General features: G+C 38.8%; 1 protein-coding gene across 1 annotated transcript; it reads right to left on the bottom strand.

Moving 5' to 3' along the window:
• Positions 1 to 1,310: 1,310 nt before the first annotated feature.
• On the bottom strand, positions 1,311 to 14,462 carry tbc1d10ab (TBC1 domain family, member 10Ab). The gene is made up of 9 exons (XM_079448891.1): positions 13,669 to 14,462; positions 8,764 to 8,860; positions 8,225 to 8,332; positions 8,019 to 8,125; positions 7,821 to 7,935; positions 7,211 to 7,276; positions 5,950 to 6,139; positions 3,728 to 3,882; positions 1,311 to 3,253 (listed from the first exon to the last, which is right to left on the bottom strand). The coding sequence occupies exons 1-9, from the start codon at positions 13,854 to 13,856 to the stop codon at positions 2,825 to 2,827; spliced, it is 1,455 nt and encodes a 484-aa protein (XP_079305017.1). The 5' UTR covers positions 13,857 to 14,462; the 3' UTR covers positions 1,311 to 2,824.
• Positions 14,463 to 16,206: the final 1,744 nt, after the last annotated feature.

The raw sequence follows: 16,206 nt of genomic DNA, 5'->3' as shown, positions 1-16,206 counted from the left end.
TAGTAATAACCACACTTGGTTCATGTATACTACTGTGTAAATTATAATAAACTGTACTGAAGAATACCTACAGTAATTTTGTGCTAACTTTAAAAAAACATAAATAATTGTACCTACAGTTTGCTACGATAAATACTAACGTATACTTCACGTGCTTTAACAAGTCTGAATGGGGGAAAAAACATGATTTTGAAGACCAGATTCTTCATGGAAAAATCTAGCAACGTTGTTTTAGTACTGAGAGAATTTAATTTAGTTTGGTGAAATCATCATTTTGAAGAAGCTCAGAACTGTGGAATGATAAAAATCGAGACTTCTCGCACGTTCTTGCAGTAATTGACTTGATTTAGTGGTTCGACTAACACACTTTTCATTATACAGGGATCACTGCAACATCCGCTGGCAGGAGGGGTGGATGGGGTGGGGTGGAGGGATGTGAGGGGGTACTGGGGGGCGATGGGTCGTGATGAGGAGAGTGGAGCGCGCCAGCATCTTTGACAAATCTCTGCATTGAGCTGAAGCGGAGAGGACAACAGGTGTCCAGTCCACACGTGAGGACCACAGTGCTCTCATTCACCTCTCCTCCTCATCCTACATTCAATCTCTCTCTTCCCTTTATTCCCACCGTACCCGGCCTGACTTATAATCACACGGTTAAAGAATCAGGAGACAAACAACAGACGCTGAAATTCAGAGAGTATCAAATTTTAACATTTTTATTTTTTGTTATCAATGTAGGAGGATGCTTGGGTACAAGAGGATGGTCACTTTGGAGAAATACAAAACAACTTCAGTTCTTTTGAAAGCAACATTGATGTTTTGGCACGAAGGTTATATTAAAATAAATTCGTTGACAAATTCAATGCAAGTGTGTTAATCTTTTTACAGTGATTTACAGAAGTAAATACAATTATTACAGCGCTGCTTCAGAACTGAATCTAATCTTACAATACATTACAGTTCAGTTCATTTAAAAAAGTACGGATTGTATACAATACGAATAAATATAATCATTTATTCCCGTTGTTTCTTATTGCAAGTAAAAGATGATGCCAGATGTTAATTGGGTTAACATCTGGAAAACAGTGGACAGAGCGCACTTCCAGCTTAGAAAATCATCACATCCTCCCAAAATCCCCTATAACAACGGAAAAAGCAGACTTCATCATAAGGTCATCCCATTAAAGCAAACATCTTATAAATATACCTTTATTCATAATACCAGTACTTAAAAGAAGTCACAGCAAGAGAAGAAAATGTCTCTTTGCAACACAAAAATTGTGTTAAAATGATCTCGGATATGCCACAGAAATGATTAAAAATATATTTTCCTACAAAAGACAGCATCCCTTCAGTTTTCCCAAACAGAAAATTTGAAAGAAATGTCCAAAGGAATCTTTTGGTCAAAAACTGAAGGTGAAAATCATACATCACATATAACTCCCACATTAAATCACATTGGAGATACAAAACACGTGTCATGATAACTGGAACACACACATATGGAATGTATACAGCGGATAAATTGATATCCAACATTTTACCTTCACAAAATCTACTTTAATAAGGTAAGCCTGTAGTGTTTGCGTAATGACAATTTTGGCACGAAGTATAAATAACGTTTTTAATGTGGAAACAAATTGTTTAATTTTTAACTTTTTAAAGTAATAGTCATAGTCATAGTCAAAAACACACATTTTTGCATACGTGTTTTTGAGAAGCAAGAAAAGTGAAGGATATCAGAAATCATAAACCTGTGAAATAAGACGAAAGCAATTGATAGTCATGTGATATATTAACTGATCACTGCTCGAGCTCCCAAATCTGTGTAGTACAGCTCTACAGAGCCCCCTATTGGTCACAAAGTGAAGTGCAATTGAGTTTAAACAGGCTACAGATCTGTCAAGCATAGATGCATCTCAACTTTTACTTTCAAACTTCACACACTTAGTAATTTCCCCCCAAAACACTAAACATCCGTCATTATTGAATGAACCCCATATGAAAATTGGATGGTTGACCGGCGAGCTCCTAAAAACTTTATTAAGCCTTAATACAGATATATGATCGCTTACGGTCCACGTTTTTTAATTCCTTACAGCTCTCAGATCTCATCTGTGGCAGCTTCTTTTAATGTAACCCCGAGAAACAAATAGCATTTGGTGTCCACCTGCTGTCAAACCCGAGATATACAGATATCCATAAGCAGAGATACATCAAACGGAGATTTAAAGCTTTAGCAAACATTTCAGCTTGTTTCTCACACAAATCGTAGAGCATCTGAATCGTGATTTAACTCCGATAACCTCCTTTTCTGTTCTACAGAACACAAGATCACAGGATCAGAATGATGTGAAGGTTTTTTTTATTTTTGGGTGAACTATTCCAGTCAGGTATCAGATCAAAAAGGAATTCTTTAGAGAGACGGCTGGATGAAATGTTCTTGCATCTCACCGAATCATTAAAAGGAATCGTGAAGCATAAGAATCATTTAGATGCAATAATCACACAGTGATATTTATATTCTAAACTTGGACCCATATGACTGAACTGAAGGTCAGTCTTGGCATTCATCCTTCACTTCATTTCCACGTAAACACACCTGACAACCTCATGTTTTCTTCTGGGTGTCCTAGGTTTATTTGCTGCCGCACATATTTTGGGATAAATTATTTGGTCCGTTAATGTTACATGTGTGTGCAAAATCCTGAGACTGGGGAGGTGGGAATGACGGTTAGTAAACATTCAACAGTCTGCACAAGCACCGTCAGTCATGACTCCTGGAATCATGGTTCATCCTCCCAGGATCTTCTCCTGCGACGGGTCACAGGTAAGTGTCGTGCTCTGTGCTACTGAGACTCTGATTGGAGCCCTGCAGAACCACGTCTTTCTGCAGGTGATGACCTTCGCCAGGTGACAGGTCGTCGCTCTGTATCGGTGGTTGGCCAGGGATCGAGTATGGATTGAGGGGTGGTGATGTGTCTGTTGTCTCTTTCTTCTTTTCCCCCTTGCTCTTTTTTGTCTTCCTCTCTTTTTCCACCTGGCCGTCTGTGGCCTGTGGTACCTGGACGATGATTGTAGGGTTCTGTTTGAGGTCCTGGCGGCTGGGCGGCTCGGCGGACATGATGGCTTTGGCGCCGTGCATTCTGGGTGGTGATTTACAGTGCAGCTCACCGTGGGTCTCTTTCCAACGTCGGAGCTGAGAGAGGTGCTCTTTCTCTATGTCTTGCTCGGACACGGCCAATTCAATGACCTGAGAGAGAGGTAATATGCATTTGACTCTTCATTTTATTATACAAAGCTACCATCAGAGTTGTAATAAAATTTAATTATGCAACCAATTCTCTTATTGACAGGAAATAGATTAGTCCTAGTGCATTGATGTTACATGGCTCATATAATGCTTGTAAATAGAATTAAAGTACAACAAATGAGATGCTGTATACACACGATTATAAAAATCACTCAAAGTCCACTATACTATTTTTACATACACTTTTTAGGCAAATTTAGTGCTTGTAAAAGTTTGGATGTGCCTATTGACTTTGATGAACCAGCAGAGGGAGACATCCTACAGAGGCTGGTGTAAAGACCTCAACAGACTGTGATGTCAGTTACGCTTGGGTTAATTTCTTAAAATGCACTCACAAATAGTACACAGTCTTAAGAAGACTTAAAACTGAAGGTAAAGTCATAGAGAATAGCTGCATATGTACATGTGTGATACCTCTTGAACCAGGAAAACCTCCTGCATGTATCGTGGCTCAATGGATCTCAACAGCTCCATGGTCTCATATTGGCCCTGAAACGCCTTGAGTTTCTCCTGAGATCCCAGCATGCACTTCAGCAGCACCAGACCCACCCGGAAGATGATCTTCACTCCTGCATTACACAGAGATATGCATCTTAATGCAACTTTCTCTTCTCTAACTTTAGCGCAACATCATAATAACCATCAGTTGTCTGATGACTTTGAATATATTTAATAACCGCTTTCTGAGAAATGAATAAGCATTTTTTCGTAAACTAGAATACTAATGTAATGTCTGTTAAGATTTCCTGAGCACTCTTGCATCTTTGCCCAAACACATGCAGCGACCCACAGCATTGGCAGAGAGCTACCTATAAACATCCCGATTGGCTGACAGGTAACTGAGTTTTTGGTCATTGTAAACAGAGCCTTGGTCTGTTACCGTTTTGATTTTTAAGAAATTCAAAGAAATCCGTCAAGACTGTTGCATATTCTATGTGGGGTAAATAAGAATGTGTTGTATTCTCTCCCGCTAACCCCCCAACATAAATAAATAAGAGCGGCTTTTAATTGAAAGTATAAATTATGACATACAGTAGTGCCCAAAAGTGATATCCAACTTTGGAAAATTGACATATTCGCTCTTTATTCAAATATTTTATTAAAGATGCATTAAAAAGGTTTCCATCCTAGTAGCATTGGTGTGTTTGGAATATAAACTGAAGCTCGGCTTTGAAAAGAATTTAAGCAGGCTTGAAAATAAAATACACAAAATTATACTTTTTAATTATAAATTATAAAAGCATTCAAAGTTGGACAAAACAAACCCCAAGTCGATGAATACAATAAATTCAAAGTATTTTAATAAAATATAATTTTTTATTTTTAGGCAAAGCTATTTGGCAAAACCACACTTAAAAAGTTTTGTGTTTTATCTATTTTACCATACATCGTTCTTATTTTTTGCATGGTTAAATCGGATCTGTCATTAAAAGCAAATATTGTGCAGATGAGCATTTCCGTGAAGGTCAATCTTACTATGAATAAATAAACCAAAGGTTTTAATATGGTAACAGCACAGATATCCACATTTGACAACATTTCAAATACCCATGTGAGTTCTCTCTTCAAATTTGTAAAGCATTAGTTTTATTTTTAGTGCAAGAATTTTCATAAGTCATAAGTAAGTGCCATTTTCAGGATTGTCACATCCATATCGGTACAAATTCCTCATAAATGGACACATGAAATTAAAAATAACGTAACTATTTTATGTTCTATAAAGAGGAATTCCTTCTCCATTCATTGTGTATTATTTCTTCAGGATTGTGCAATTTATTTCAAAGAAATCCTACAAAGTTTGCCGTCTCCCAAAAAATGTGTCCTTTTATTGGTCAAATCCATAACACATGTTTATTTCCCTTTTTTAAAATAGAAAATGTGTTCATAGACTGGCATTTTTTTAAGTCAAATATAAACATATTCGTAACAAATGCATTCTCTGAGCATTTTTATGTCACAGCCATAACAAAATGTCAAGTCCATAACGCTGGAATTGCCCAAATATATTCACTGGACATACATTTTTCCCCAAACTATATATACAAAACACAAAGAACAAAAGTAATACAGTTAAATGTACTATAGACGGTTTCATCTTAACAACATAAACAAACATTACTGCACAAGAACACCTTTATGACCCCAACTGAACTTCCGGTGCACATTCACAAACAATAGAGCGCCTGTAATTATTTCTGACTACAAGCAAAAGAAACCGAGAAGTACTGTAACTTGGCTAAACTTGTCTCTCCAATATTTTTGTTTAGACTCCGATACCAAACTCACCACTAGAGGTCAATTTGCCATACGGTTTCATTAAATGCGACTAAACTACAGGACCCATTCAACAAATAGTTTATAGAATAAAATGAACATACAACAAAATTCAACAAATCGTTTATTTAATACAATTGTAATACAAAATAATAACACAAATTAATATGAACATAAATTAAATTAAATATAAATAGTTATATTATTAGACGCTAGCCAAACACAAACGGTCAACAAGTAATGTTTCTCTGCAAGTTTCGCATAACCTTTTTCCTCAAGCGAACTGTTAAAACTGATGCTGATCTGCAAAGGGGTCAAACAGCACTCAAAGCACATGCGGTATTTGAGATAGCAAGACTCACCCTCACAGAAGAACATGTCCCACACGCGCAGGACAGAGGCCCAGGGCAGCGTTCTGGAGAAGGCACACATGAACCATTCTGTCATGTAGAGAATGGGGTCGATTTTATACTTCTTCAGGTGCCTGTGAGCCACCAGAGACACGCGCTTGAGAAGAGCAAACAGGATCTCACCATCTAACTGAATGGCTTCCTGTGTAAAGACAGAGATACAAGATAATGTCCAAGCAAAAAATGATTTCATCATCACTTTAGATTGCCAGACAGATTATAACACTTTCTATAGATAAACTGGCACGTCATATTGGTCAGGAATGTATTTGAAAATGTGTTTACTGTAGACTGTGTTAAAGCGGATGTGCTATATTTATATAGAGACTCGTAACATGTGTTGAATGAACGTTTCTGTGGATATGTCCTACAAGATGTGACGCTGTTGTGTATTCAACATCATTTACATATTAAACAAATTTTGAGATGGAGATGATTTACACATTCTAAAAGGAACACGGCGAGAGGAAACGCCCCAGGCTGAAGTGAGACAAAAAGAGATAGAGAGCACATGATCCTTTTGTGGGTTTAATCTAATTCTCTCTTTATCTGATGGTTGTGGCCCTGTCGCCCTATCGCTACTCCGGGGTATTTGACTGTTTGCCCCTGAAGGTCGTACTCAAAAGATCTTGCATAACGCTGACCAATAGAATCCAGTCTGGACACAGCTAATAAATAATAAAGCTTCAATTTCTTAAAGGGTTTTCATTTGATAAAAACCTCATTCTGAGCCGTAATCATTGAATGGGTAGCCCCGCCCACAATAAAATCTCATTGGTCCAAAATGTTTGCCGTTACGTGACTCTGTTTGCGTTCTACATAGTTTTTACTTTCTCCGACGCCTAGCGTAAGAGACTGTGGCATTTTCTATTTAAACAGACTAGAGGAGGCTGTTTGTCTAAATCTTATCGTGCTACACAGGTTTTTTCGGAAAGCTGTTGGTTAAGATGCAGTTTAACAAACTGTACTCTGTAAATCAACAGGTCCGGTGGGTTAAAAAGACTATGAAGCGTTGAAGAGAAGCAACCTTTGAACCCTGATCGGTCTAAAGGAGAACATCAGCATTCCCTCAGCAGAATTTTTTTTGTGATTACAAACTAGCCAGACATAGCAAAACAACACAAGAACGTCTGTGTGTTGTAAACGCTGGATGAGTGCGTTTGGGTGATCTGAATGTGCTGTTGATATCAAACAGTGTGCCGTGTGCTCTTACCAGGCCTGCGCTGTAATATCCGGGCAGATACTTCTCACAGATCTGGACCAGACCCCAGAATGCATCCTAACAGATCATGACCATAAAAGAACACAAGACATTAGTTAAGTGTGAGGCCTGACATGAGACACGTGACATACTGTTCTGTTCTGGATTCAGTTGAAAATTAAACTAATTTATTACATGACTGATTCTAACAGACCAATCGCAGGATGACTGCTGAACAGTATAACAGAAAATTGGTCAAGGTAACTGCGGTAGTGGGCTCTAGTATTAAAATTTCCAAACTCAAAACAATTCAATGTTGCTTTGTCTATAACTTTATTCATTTATTAAGTAGATCATTCGTACATTTTCTTTTACACAAAACAAACTTAAGATTTATGCTGCCACAAGCAGATGAAAAGGTTTGTAATGTTAAAAGAAACATTTCACGTTACACTGCATATATGTAATAACACTGATGACAGGTAGGCTAATGTTATGCTAACATAAAAAACACTATATAGATTATTAGAAACATAATCTGACATTGACCCTGATATGCTTTTTGACAGTTAGTAAATACATATGACCGGGAGGAGCAGAGCCGTGATGACGGATGACTGACCTCAGCCGGCATGTGCATCAGCAGAACAGCGGCTATAGGAGCTTGAGCCTGACAGTAACCCTCCTCTGGCCTGTGCAGTGTGTACGCTTTCAGCACCCGAAACAGATCCTTCTGCCTGCACAACACAGGGTTCATATAAAGAGGTCTGTCAGGTGAGGTGAGGTGAGGTCTGTGACGTGAGGTGTGGGGAATACTCACCCGTGGCCTCCTCGAGCTACGAACATCTCATGAAATGGAAACTGTCTATGGAGGTCTTTCTCTATCACATCCAGCCATTTTGGATCTCCAGCTTGTTGGTCCAACTCCTGACACACAAACACATAAATTGCATCTATGATGCCCTAAAATGTTACCTATCTAGTCTGCGGTTTTATAGAGCGCTCAAAGGTTGAAGATGTCCTCACCTGAAACTTTCCCTGATTCTGCTCTTTCTTCACTTTTCCACCGGAGAGATAAAGCCACGCGCGTCCTCGGAGCGATGGAGGGATGCCTTTCTGACAGCGCAACCTCACCTTTAAAAAAAGCAAAAAAAACAACTATGTACAGTATTTACGTATTTATCAGACGGGATACTCATTAGAGTGGAATTCAGTACCAAAAAAGAACACTTTGTTCTTCGTCAAAGTGCAAAAACCTCATGAGCGTCATGATTTTTACGTGTTACGTTTGCGTGAATATCTCATTTAGTTTTTAACTGCATTACATTTACATGTCAAAAGCTAAAGATAAAATGTGTCCGTACAGCGTTGCATAACCAACATTTTTATCTGATCAAGCACTTTGTAACTTAGCAAGCACACAGTGGTGAAATGCGCAGTCAAATTCCCAAGATACCATCATTTGGCAATGACTGTTTTGGTTGTGGGTCAAATTAATGTTATGCTAATCTCTTAAGAATCTGAGTTTTTAAAAGCAGCAAACAAAGAGATAAACTCAGACCAACCTTCTTGTGTTTTTTGGCCATCCACTTGTCCCAGCTGTTGAGCATATCTAGCCACTTAGCTTCTCTCTGCCGGAGCACCTCTGGGGGAATGTCATCACTGCATCAAGAGGACAAAGAGAGATTAGAGCATATATCAGATAACATGCATGCAAGCACAGCTACATGAACTAATGCACGCATGCATTTATGGAGCTGAGAAGTCAATTACTCATAAAAGTCATTCAAAAACAAGTTGAAATTTTTACAAAATTTCACGTATTCCCAGATAGCATGTAGTATCTGCCCGGCACCCTCGGCATCGGCGTGTACGCTCCATGCATCCCGCACCTTTGTGTTTTGTTATGACGTATAGCACTGGCCCAATTCTTGCTCAGTGGAACTGGTGTGGATTTGGCTGTAGAGCCTGGGTCAGCTTATTACTGCCGGACCGCTTCCTGCCTGTTTACAGCAGCGTTGGGAATGTACCGGCTGCTGCTGCTGGGCCGATTGATTAGGGCCGAATCCGGGTAGTGAGCATTCAGGCATCCGGTGCGATTACAGCAAATGGAGGCTTGCCGAAGGGTAAGCAGGCAGGAATATAAACGGAACCCGCCCGAATGTCTTTTGCTAAGTGGGATTAGCACAAAACTACTTGTGGGACTTGCAAAGCTATTTAGCAAAGTTTATGGCCAATGAAAGATCATATGTAAAGAAAACAAACAGACGATACTGCATACAAGACTTGTATTGTCAACATTAACTGGCACACAGAATAAGCAGTATAGTCCAATTCATGAACTAATGTTTTCTTAAGGATCGGCCAAAAATAATCCATCGTTCTCCACTAGGGATAGCACAGATGTTTCTGTGACGATTCATCTTGAAAACGATGATCATTTGGGTCTAAAATCCATTTTTTTTAGAAATAATTATTTTCTTTCCTTCTGATTGGTTATGCTTGTATTTCGGGAGGTACACTAAGATTTGATTGGTTGCATTGCGAGAGGCAGACAGTAGTGAGACCACTTCTATCAGACAGACAAGTCAGACGAGCATTAGAGATTTTACCATCAGACAGACAGAAATGCGACAGGGCAGAGGGACTCTTCACCCGACGCTGATATTCCTTTTAAATGTTTACTGACTTATCATTTTTAACACTCTTGTAGTCCTGTTAAGATGAATTTTCACATCAGTCTGATAAATCTTGTCATTATCACCATGACGTTCATGTGAAACGGGTATCAATATTTGAAGTGTAGTATTGAGACATTGTATGGTAAGACATTTGGTCTATGTATCGTCACACCCGTTTTAAATAGTTTATACGAGGAGTAAAAACTTTGCTTATACGGGCAGAGAGAGCACTATGTGATTTTAATTTGGGATGGGTGTTTATAAGAACATTCTTCCTGCATGAATGCAGAGAAACACTGGACAGTCAAAGCGGGTGTGTGGGAGATCTATGGGTTAGGAGCGGTCTGGTTCTGATCTCTAACTTAAAACTGGGGGAAGACTCGTTTCTGGAAATCATTCTGTAGTTTGTTTTCTGTCTGTGCGTGTGACTCCTGAACATCTGCTTGAAAGGGTTATTATTACATCCATATGACAAACACACCTTTAATATAAAACAATGTAGACAACAAAAAGATTTGCTGCTATGGGATTTCTTTGCAAATTTAAGAATGTTTCATACACTCGGACATAAAAGTATTTGGCTTTTATAATCGACTTATATAAATGAATGATCTCAGACTGTACTTTTGGTTTTATTTATATAATAACAATTACAAAGCTGAACATTTGTCAAGTTTAAGAACGTTTTCTTCAAATAATTTTTTTAAATGCCGATTTGTCTAATAGCTTTAGGGAGAAAATTACATTTTACATCTTTTTTTTGCTTGCAGGACAAGACAATCTGCATAGTAACCCAGACAAAAGGTTAAACACAGATTATGTGGTTACTCAATGCCTGAAGAATATACAAATGACTGCAGTTAGAGGAACATACTGTATTAAAAGACTTTATGAAAGTCCAAAAGAGGTCCTTTAACACGTTAAAAAGAGTTTGCTGGATAAGCAGCAAAACCCAGGATGACACGAGCATGCATAGTCTTTAAAAGAAAAGCAAATACACATGCGCACAGCACGCACAATACACACAGTACACACAGTACACAGATTACGTGGGCTAGGTTAGATTATTTCCAGCGATCAGATTACAGGTGTCTGCTTTAGATCTATAAAACAGATGCATTCGCAGTCTTTGTGTGTTTGCCTTTCCCCTTTACACGTCAAGCTAATTGTATTACGCTGAACAGCACACAATGTAAGCTGAAAAGAGGTAGAATGGCTTTATGATGAGTGGAGTGGCTTTATGGAAAGGGCAGAGTAATCGCCCTTCACCCTTCAAGTGCCATAAAAGAACCCTGGCCTAGATGAGGAAGGACTGTCCTTCCGTGTCTAAAACAACAGTCCGGAGAAGCTTTCCAACAGGCTAAAGAACTTCTACCAGATAGAGAAAAAGAGGGAAATAAATAAATCACACACAAGACACTAACTAAAATGCATAGAAAAAAGTTTCTATAGCAAAAAAGAAAAAGTATGTTTGTTCTCCATAATCTGAGAACCACTGAAGCTCTGTTATGAGTTTGCCGTGCATGCGCTGGTGCACTGCAGAGATCCCCAGGGGCTTGGCGCTCATGTTCATCCCCATGACAGTAGTAAACAATTGGAGGGAAACAAAAGCATAACAGTGAAATCTCATAACTGAGTCAATGACTGGCTTCTGTATTCTCCATGGGGAAGCACAACTGTCATTCCCCCTGCGGTCCTTGTAACATAAGTAAAGCCTTCATTCTCTAACAGGCTTTAATGAAATCGAGTACTGTATAAATGACGTTTCTGTGCCATGATGGAGAAATCCCAGAACCCTCAAAGACCCCCAACAATGGACTGAGAAAGAGCAAGACTAGATTCCATTAACAAACATCCATAGCAACTGCTCAGAAGCATTAAAGCCTAAAATATTTCCCGGAAACAAAGACACGGCCGAATGAAATTTATGGATTTTCAGCGTGAACTGAAATAAAATATACAATTAGCGATGCACCAATATGTCAATTACGTACGATAATCGATATATCGGCTGATAGCATATTAATAATATACATTTTTCGGAGACAAAAGGCAAAAAGTGGACAACTGCTTTTATTTTCAAACACTGACAAGAAAACAAGGTAACATGTACCAAGCCCTTTACACTAGTTAACGATTCTTTAACTTTTTGAATTTTTAAATATAATTCCCTATTTAAAATATGTTAAATATGTCATTCCAGTGCAACCCAGAAAAATGATCTCAATAGTCACACATCTAACAGGTCTCAAGACAGAATCATTCAGACAGCTCTCTGAATACAGAATGCTTTTGTTTCAATAATTTACAAATTCATAAATATCCACATTCGGCACCTAGTGCATCAACAATGTTTGGTTAATAGCGACAAGTGAAAATAAATCATTTCTCTGAGGAACTTTATATCATTTATCGGCTTAATATATACCTGATCTAATTATTGGGCCGATACCAGTAACATTAAAAATGTACCATATATCGGCCGTAATATGCCCTTGCAAGACAAGTTCCTGTAGTACACATGATAGGTCACGGGTTTGATAAAACACAACTGATAAACTTAAAACGCTTAGGGTAAAAACATCTGCTCGACACACAAGTGCAATATATACCGGACCTGCATATACCCATCACTAACAGAGAACAAAACAGATTGAAATGTTTAGACAATAACCATCTGAGATTTTACCTTTTCAGCTATTTTAAGGACATTTGCTGACACGTTTGTTTTTCACACTGCTGCCGGCAGGAAGACCTGAATGAGTCACTAAATAGTTTAGATCAAAAGAGAAAACACTGCCAAAATAAATGAATGAGCAACTCCAAGTGCTGAAGGGACGGAGTTTATGGTAAGAGGGGAAAAGTCTTCCACGTGTCTACAGGAGAGTTCAGAAAGAAACATTCTGTTATAAAGGGAATAAGGGAAATTCTGCATGAACTGTACAGGACAGATGCGCCTCTCTGCCTTTAATTTGATCAGCATGGTTGCTTTAAACAGCTCTAACAGAACCCCATTGTCCCGTGCCATTAGAGACACTCTGACCAGTCAATGTGAAACAGACAAGTGCTGTAATACTGGATCACCCAATGGAAAAATCCAAATATGCGGTGGACACTGGTTTGTACAATAGTTTCCTATGACTTCAATGAAGTTTCACTGCATTAGTACAGACTTCTGTATGTGAGAAGCAAGTGATACCAAAGCAGATGCTTAAAGCTTATAACATTATATAACATCATCCGTTCAGTCTAGATGGACGTTAGCTGACCGAGCACTTCTCCAAGCTGTCGGCTTACATGAACTCGGCAGGAACAGAATCACTTGAGACCTAAGTCATGTGTTATAGACCCATCAGCTCATGGTCCACTTAGGAAAGCCAATAGATTCACATAGTCAGAAACAAATGTAAAGTACATTGCAATGTAGATCGCTTTGGATGAAAGCGTCTGCCAAATGCATGAAGGCAAATGTAAGGAGGAAAAATGAATGAGTGGAATACGAACAAGTAACACTTAAAATGAACAAAAAGAAGATATTTTGAAGAATGTTGATAACCAAACAACACTGTTGACTTCCATTGTATGGACACAAAACCACCGAGACGTTTCTCAAAATATCTTCTTTTGTGTTCCACAGAAGAAAGAGTCACGAACATGTTTTGAACAACATTTCATTTTGTGATCTTATGCTGTTGCCATCTGCATGGTATGAAAGATTAACGTGTGGATCCAAACAAATTTAGAAGTTAAGAAGTAACTCATGTTTAAACCCATAAAAGCAAACCTTACTTTTCTCCTTGATACTGCTGAGCTCCTCCTATGAATCCATATTTGTCAGCCTGGATCTCAGTGTTGGTAGAGCCGTTAAGCTCAGTATCCGAACCCCGAGAAGAGCTCTCGTGCTCGGCTAGACTTTCCACCGTCCCCCGTTGACTGTCTGTCCATTGAACTCCATTACCCGCTTGAAGCTTAGCCATCCTAGAAATGAGCTCAAAGCCCAATATAGTGTTTTGCGTGCGGCTCAAGCGAGAATAAAGTCTGTTCTGAGACAGATAATGGACTTCCTCCAGTCAAGCGCTTCAACTGTCAACAGACTGAGATTTAAGCCACAGCCTCCAGTCAAACTAACGATACGCCATACCTGATGACAGACACGCCAAACTAAACTTAACCCGACACTAACAAGACATCATTTCTATCAACGAAAACCATAACGTCTTACTAAGACCGAATGCGTCGAATTAGCTTAGCGTTAGCCATGTTAGTTAAATAAGACAATATGATAACACGTGACGTTCCGTGCATGTTTTTGTGACGTGTTGTAGGTGAAACAAGCCACATTTGAAGAGTTATAAGCTAGCTAACAGGCTAGCCTGAAATAAAACCTGACGCTAGTGTCCCCTTTATACAAAGAATTACAAATCAGACTCACTGCGTTTTAAAGCCACCGCTAGTATAACTTTATAAAACGGTCATGTTCATATTTTTCGTTTAATATGCGCGTATGAGCATTTCGACGTAACTGTCGTGCTCGCGATAAACTCGCAGCATCCCGCTTTAAGGAGGCGTGGCCGAATATGCGCAGTGCATGCTGTATTATTTACTTCCCATTCGTGGCCGAGTGCGCAGACTAATCGCCGTATGACGTCAAAGTACCGCGAGAGCAGGTTTGCTGCTTATGTTTTAAGTCGATCTCGCGATTCGATGTTATGCAATGTGCGCAGCTCGCCATGAAGTCGAGCGCGCCCATTTATATAATGTAAACCACACTGAAATAACTATATATATTACAACGAAGAGTTAATCATAATTAAAACATTTCTAGAAATAAAGACCTGAAAAGTTTTTAGGAATATATTTTTTCATGAACCTCAGACAGATGCAAGCCGTCACATTTTTATTTAATTTCATATGTTGTAATAAATGATGCACTCGTTAATTAAATTGTAATTCTTTATTTTTTAGCCGTCCGAGTACACTATTATGTGCGACCTGGCAGTGGCCCTCGTGGTCCATAATGATTAACTATGTCCTGCACAGACCGATGCATTTTGTTATGGCAGCGGCACGGGTAATAATCCCTCACATGACTTTCTAATGATCGTAATAAAAGTCTCGAGGAAGTCTTTACGTGTGCGCAGTTATGGATACGTATTCACTTCTCGTGCACGAGCATACACATTTTTGATGCGCTGTGTTTCCGAGATGCAGAGCCAAAACAAGCTTGGGCTGCCCTCCTGTGGCCGACTCACACATTCACTTTTTGATTACCTTTATGAAAATAAACTTTTCTATGTGGGGCAAATGGTGAACATGCTATGTTTTAACTCATGCATAATTTAAAGATAACATTTCTGTTCAGCTTGATGTGCCTGAATCTCATTGCATGCATAACAAGTATTAAGCAAAAGAAAAGCATAACTAACTACATAATCAGGTCTCAAGTGACAGATGGGTTTCACAAATTCAGAGAGAAAACAAAGGAAAATCCACATTTAAACCAAGCAAACTTTTATTAATTTTCCTCTGTGTCATTCCCTCTCAAATATCTCCTCTGCTTTTGTGTGAAGGGAAGCGTACATTACATCACTACATCACATTTTGTAGTCAGTGAGGGTGAGCATCACACCTGGGTCACCTGGTCACGTGACACCCCCACCAGCCCACGGACTACTGCTGCCAGACATCCACTCACATGTTTGTGTGTTAGGGCAGAAATGATTTAATCTAAACACAAATGAATGCCGTGTGCATGGGTCAGATTAAGTTCAGTCCTATGTGTGTGTGTGTGTGTGTGTGAAGAGAGTGATGTTCGGCAGGCTCGCCATCTTTTCTCATCTTCTGTAAGAAAAGCATTAGATAAAAGATGTTGAGGTTTATTCAAGTACTGGTTGAATTCAAAGATTTGGTTTCTATATGCGCAACATTTTGTGCAAGTTCAATTATGGGCATTGTTGATGCTTTCATTTCAAAAATGAAATTCTTTTAAACCGTTTCATCCATGCCAAATCATACCCCATTTCAACCCTCAAGCTTTTTTTCACATTGTGTGTGTTAAAAATAATACATTTAAAATGATTTAGTAATCTTTGTTTCAATCCCTTTGCTGCTCTTACTTCCTTTCCAGTGGTTTGCACCCTCCGACCACAAGAGAAGATAGCACCTTCATGCATTTTTACAAATCACTGCCAACCTTTAAATTACATTATGAGATTTACTCAAAAGCTTATCTAAAGCTGTACTGAATGTGCGATATTCTCGGTGTGCTTTCTTTTATTCTAATCCTGGAGCAAAATACTGAACCAGCATCGCTGCACTTGACAAGTT

This window comes from Barbatula barbatula, assembly GCF_947034865.1.
Source record: "Barbatula barbatula genome assembly, chromosome: 24".
NCBI lineage: Eukaryota > Metazoa > Chordata > Actinopteri > Cypriniformes > Nemacheilidae > Barbatula > Barbatula barbatula.
Note: the sequence above shows the minus strand (reverse complement) of the source record. Positions and strands in the feature narration are given on the sequence as shown.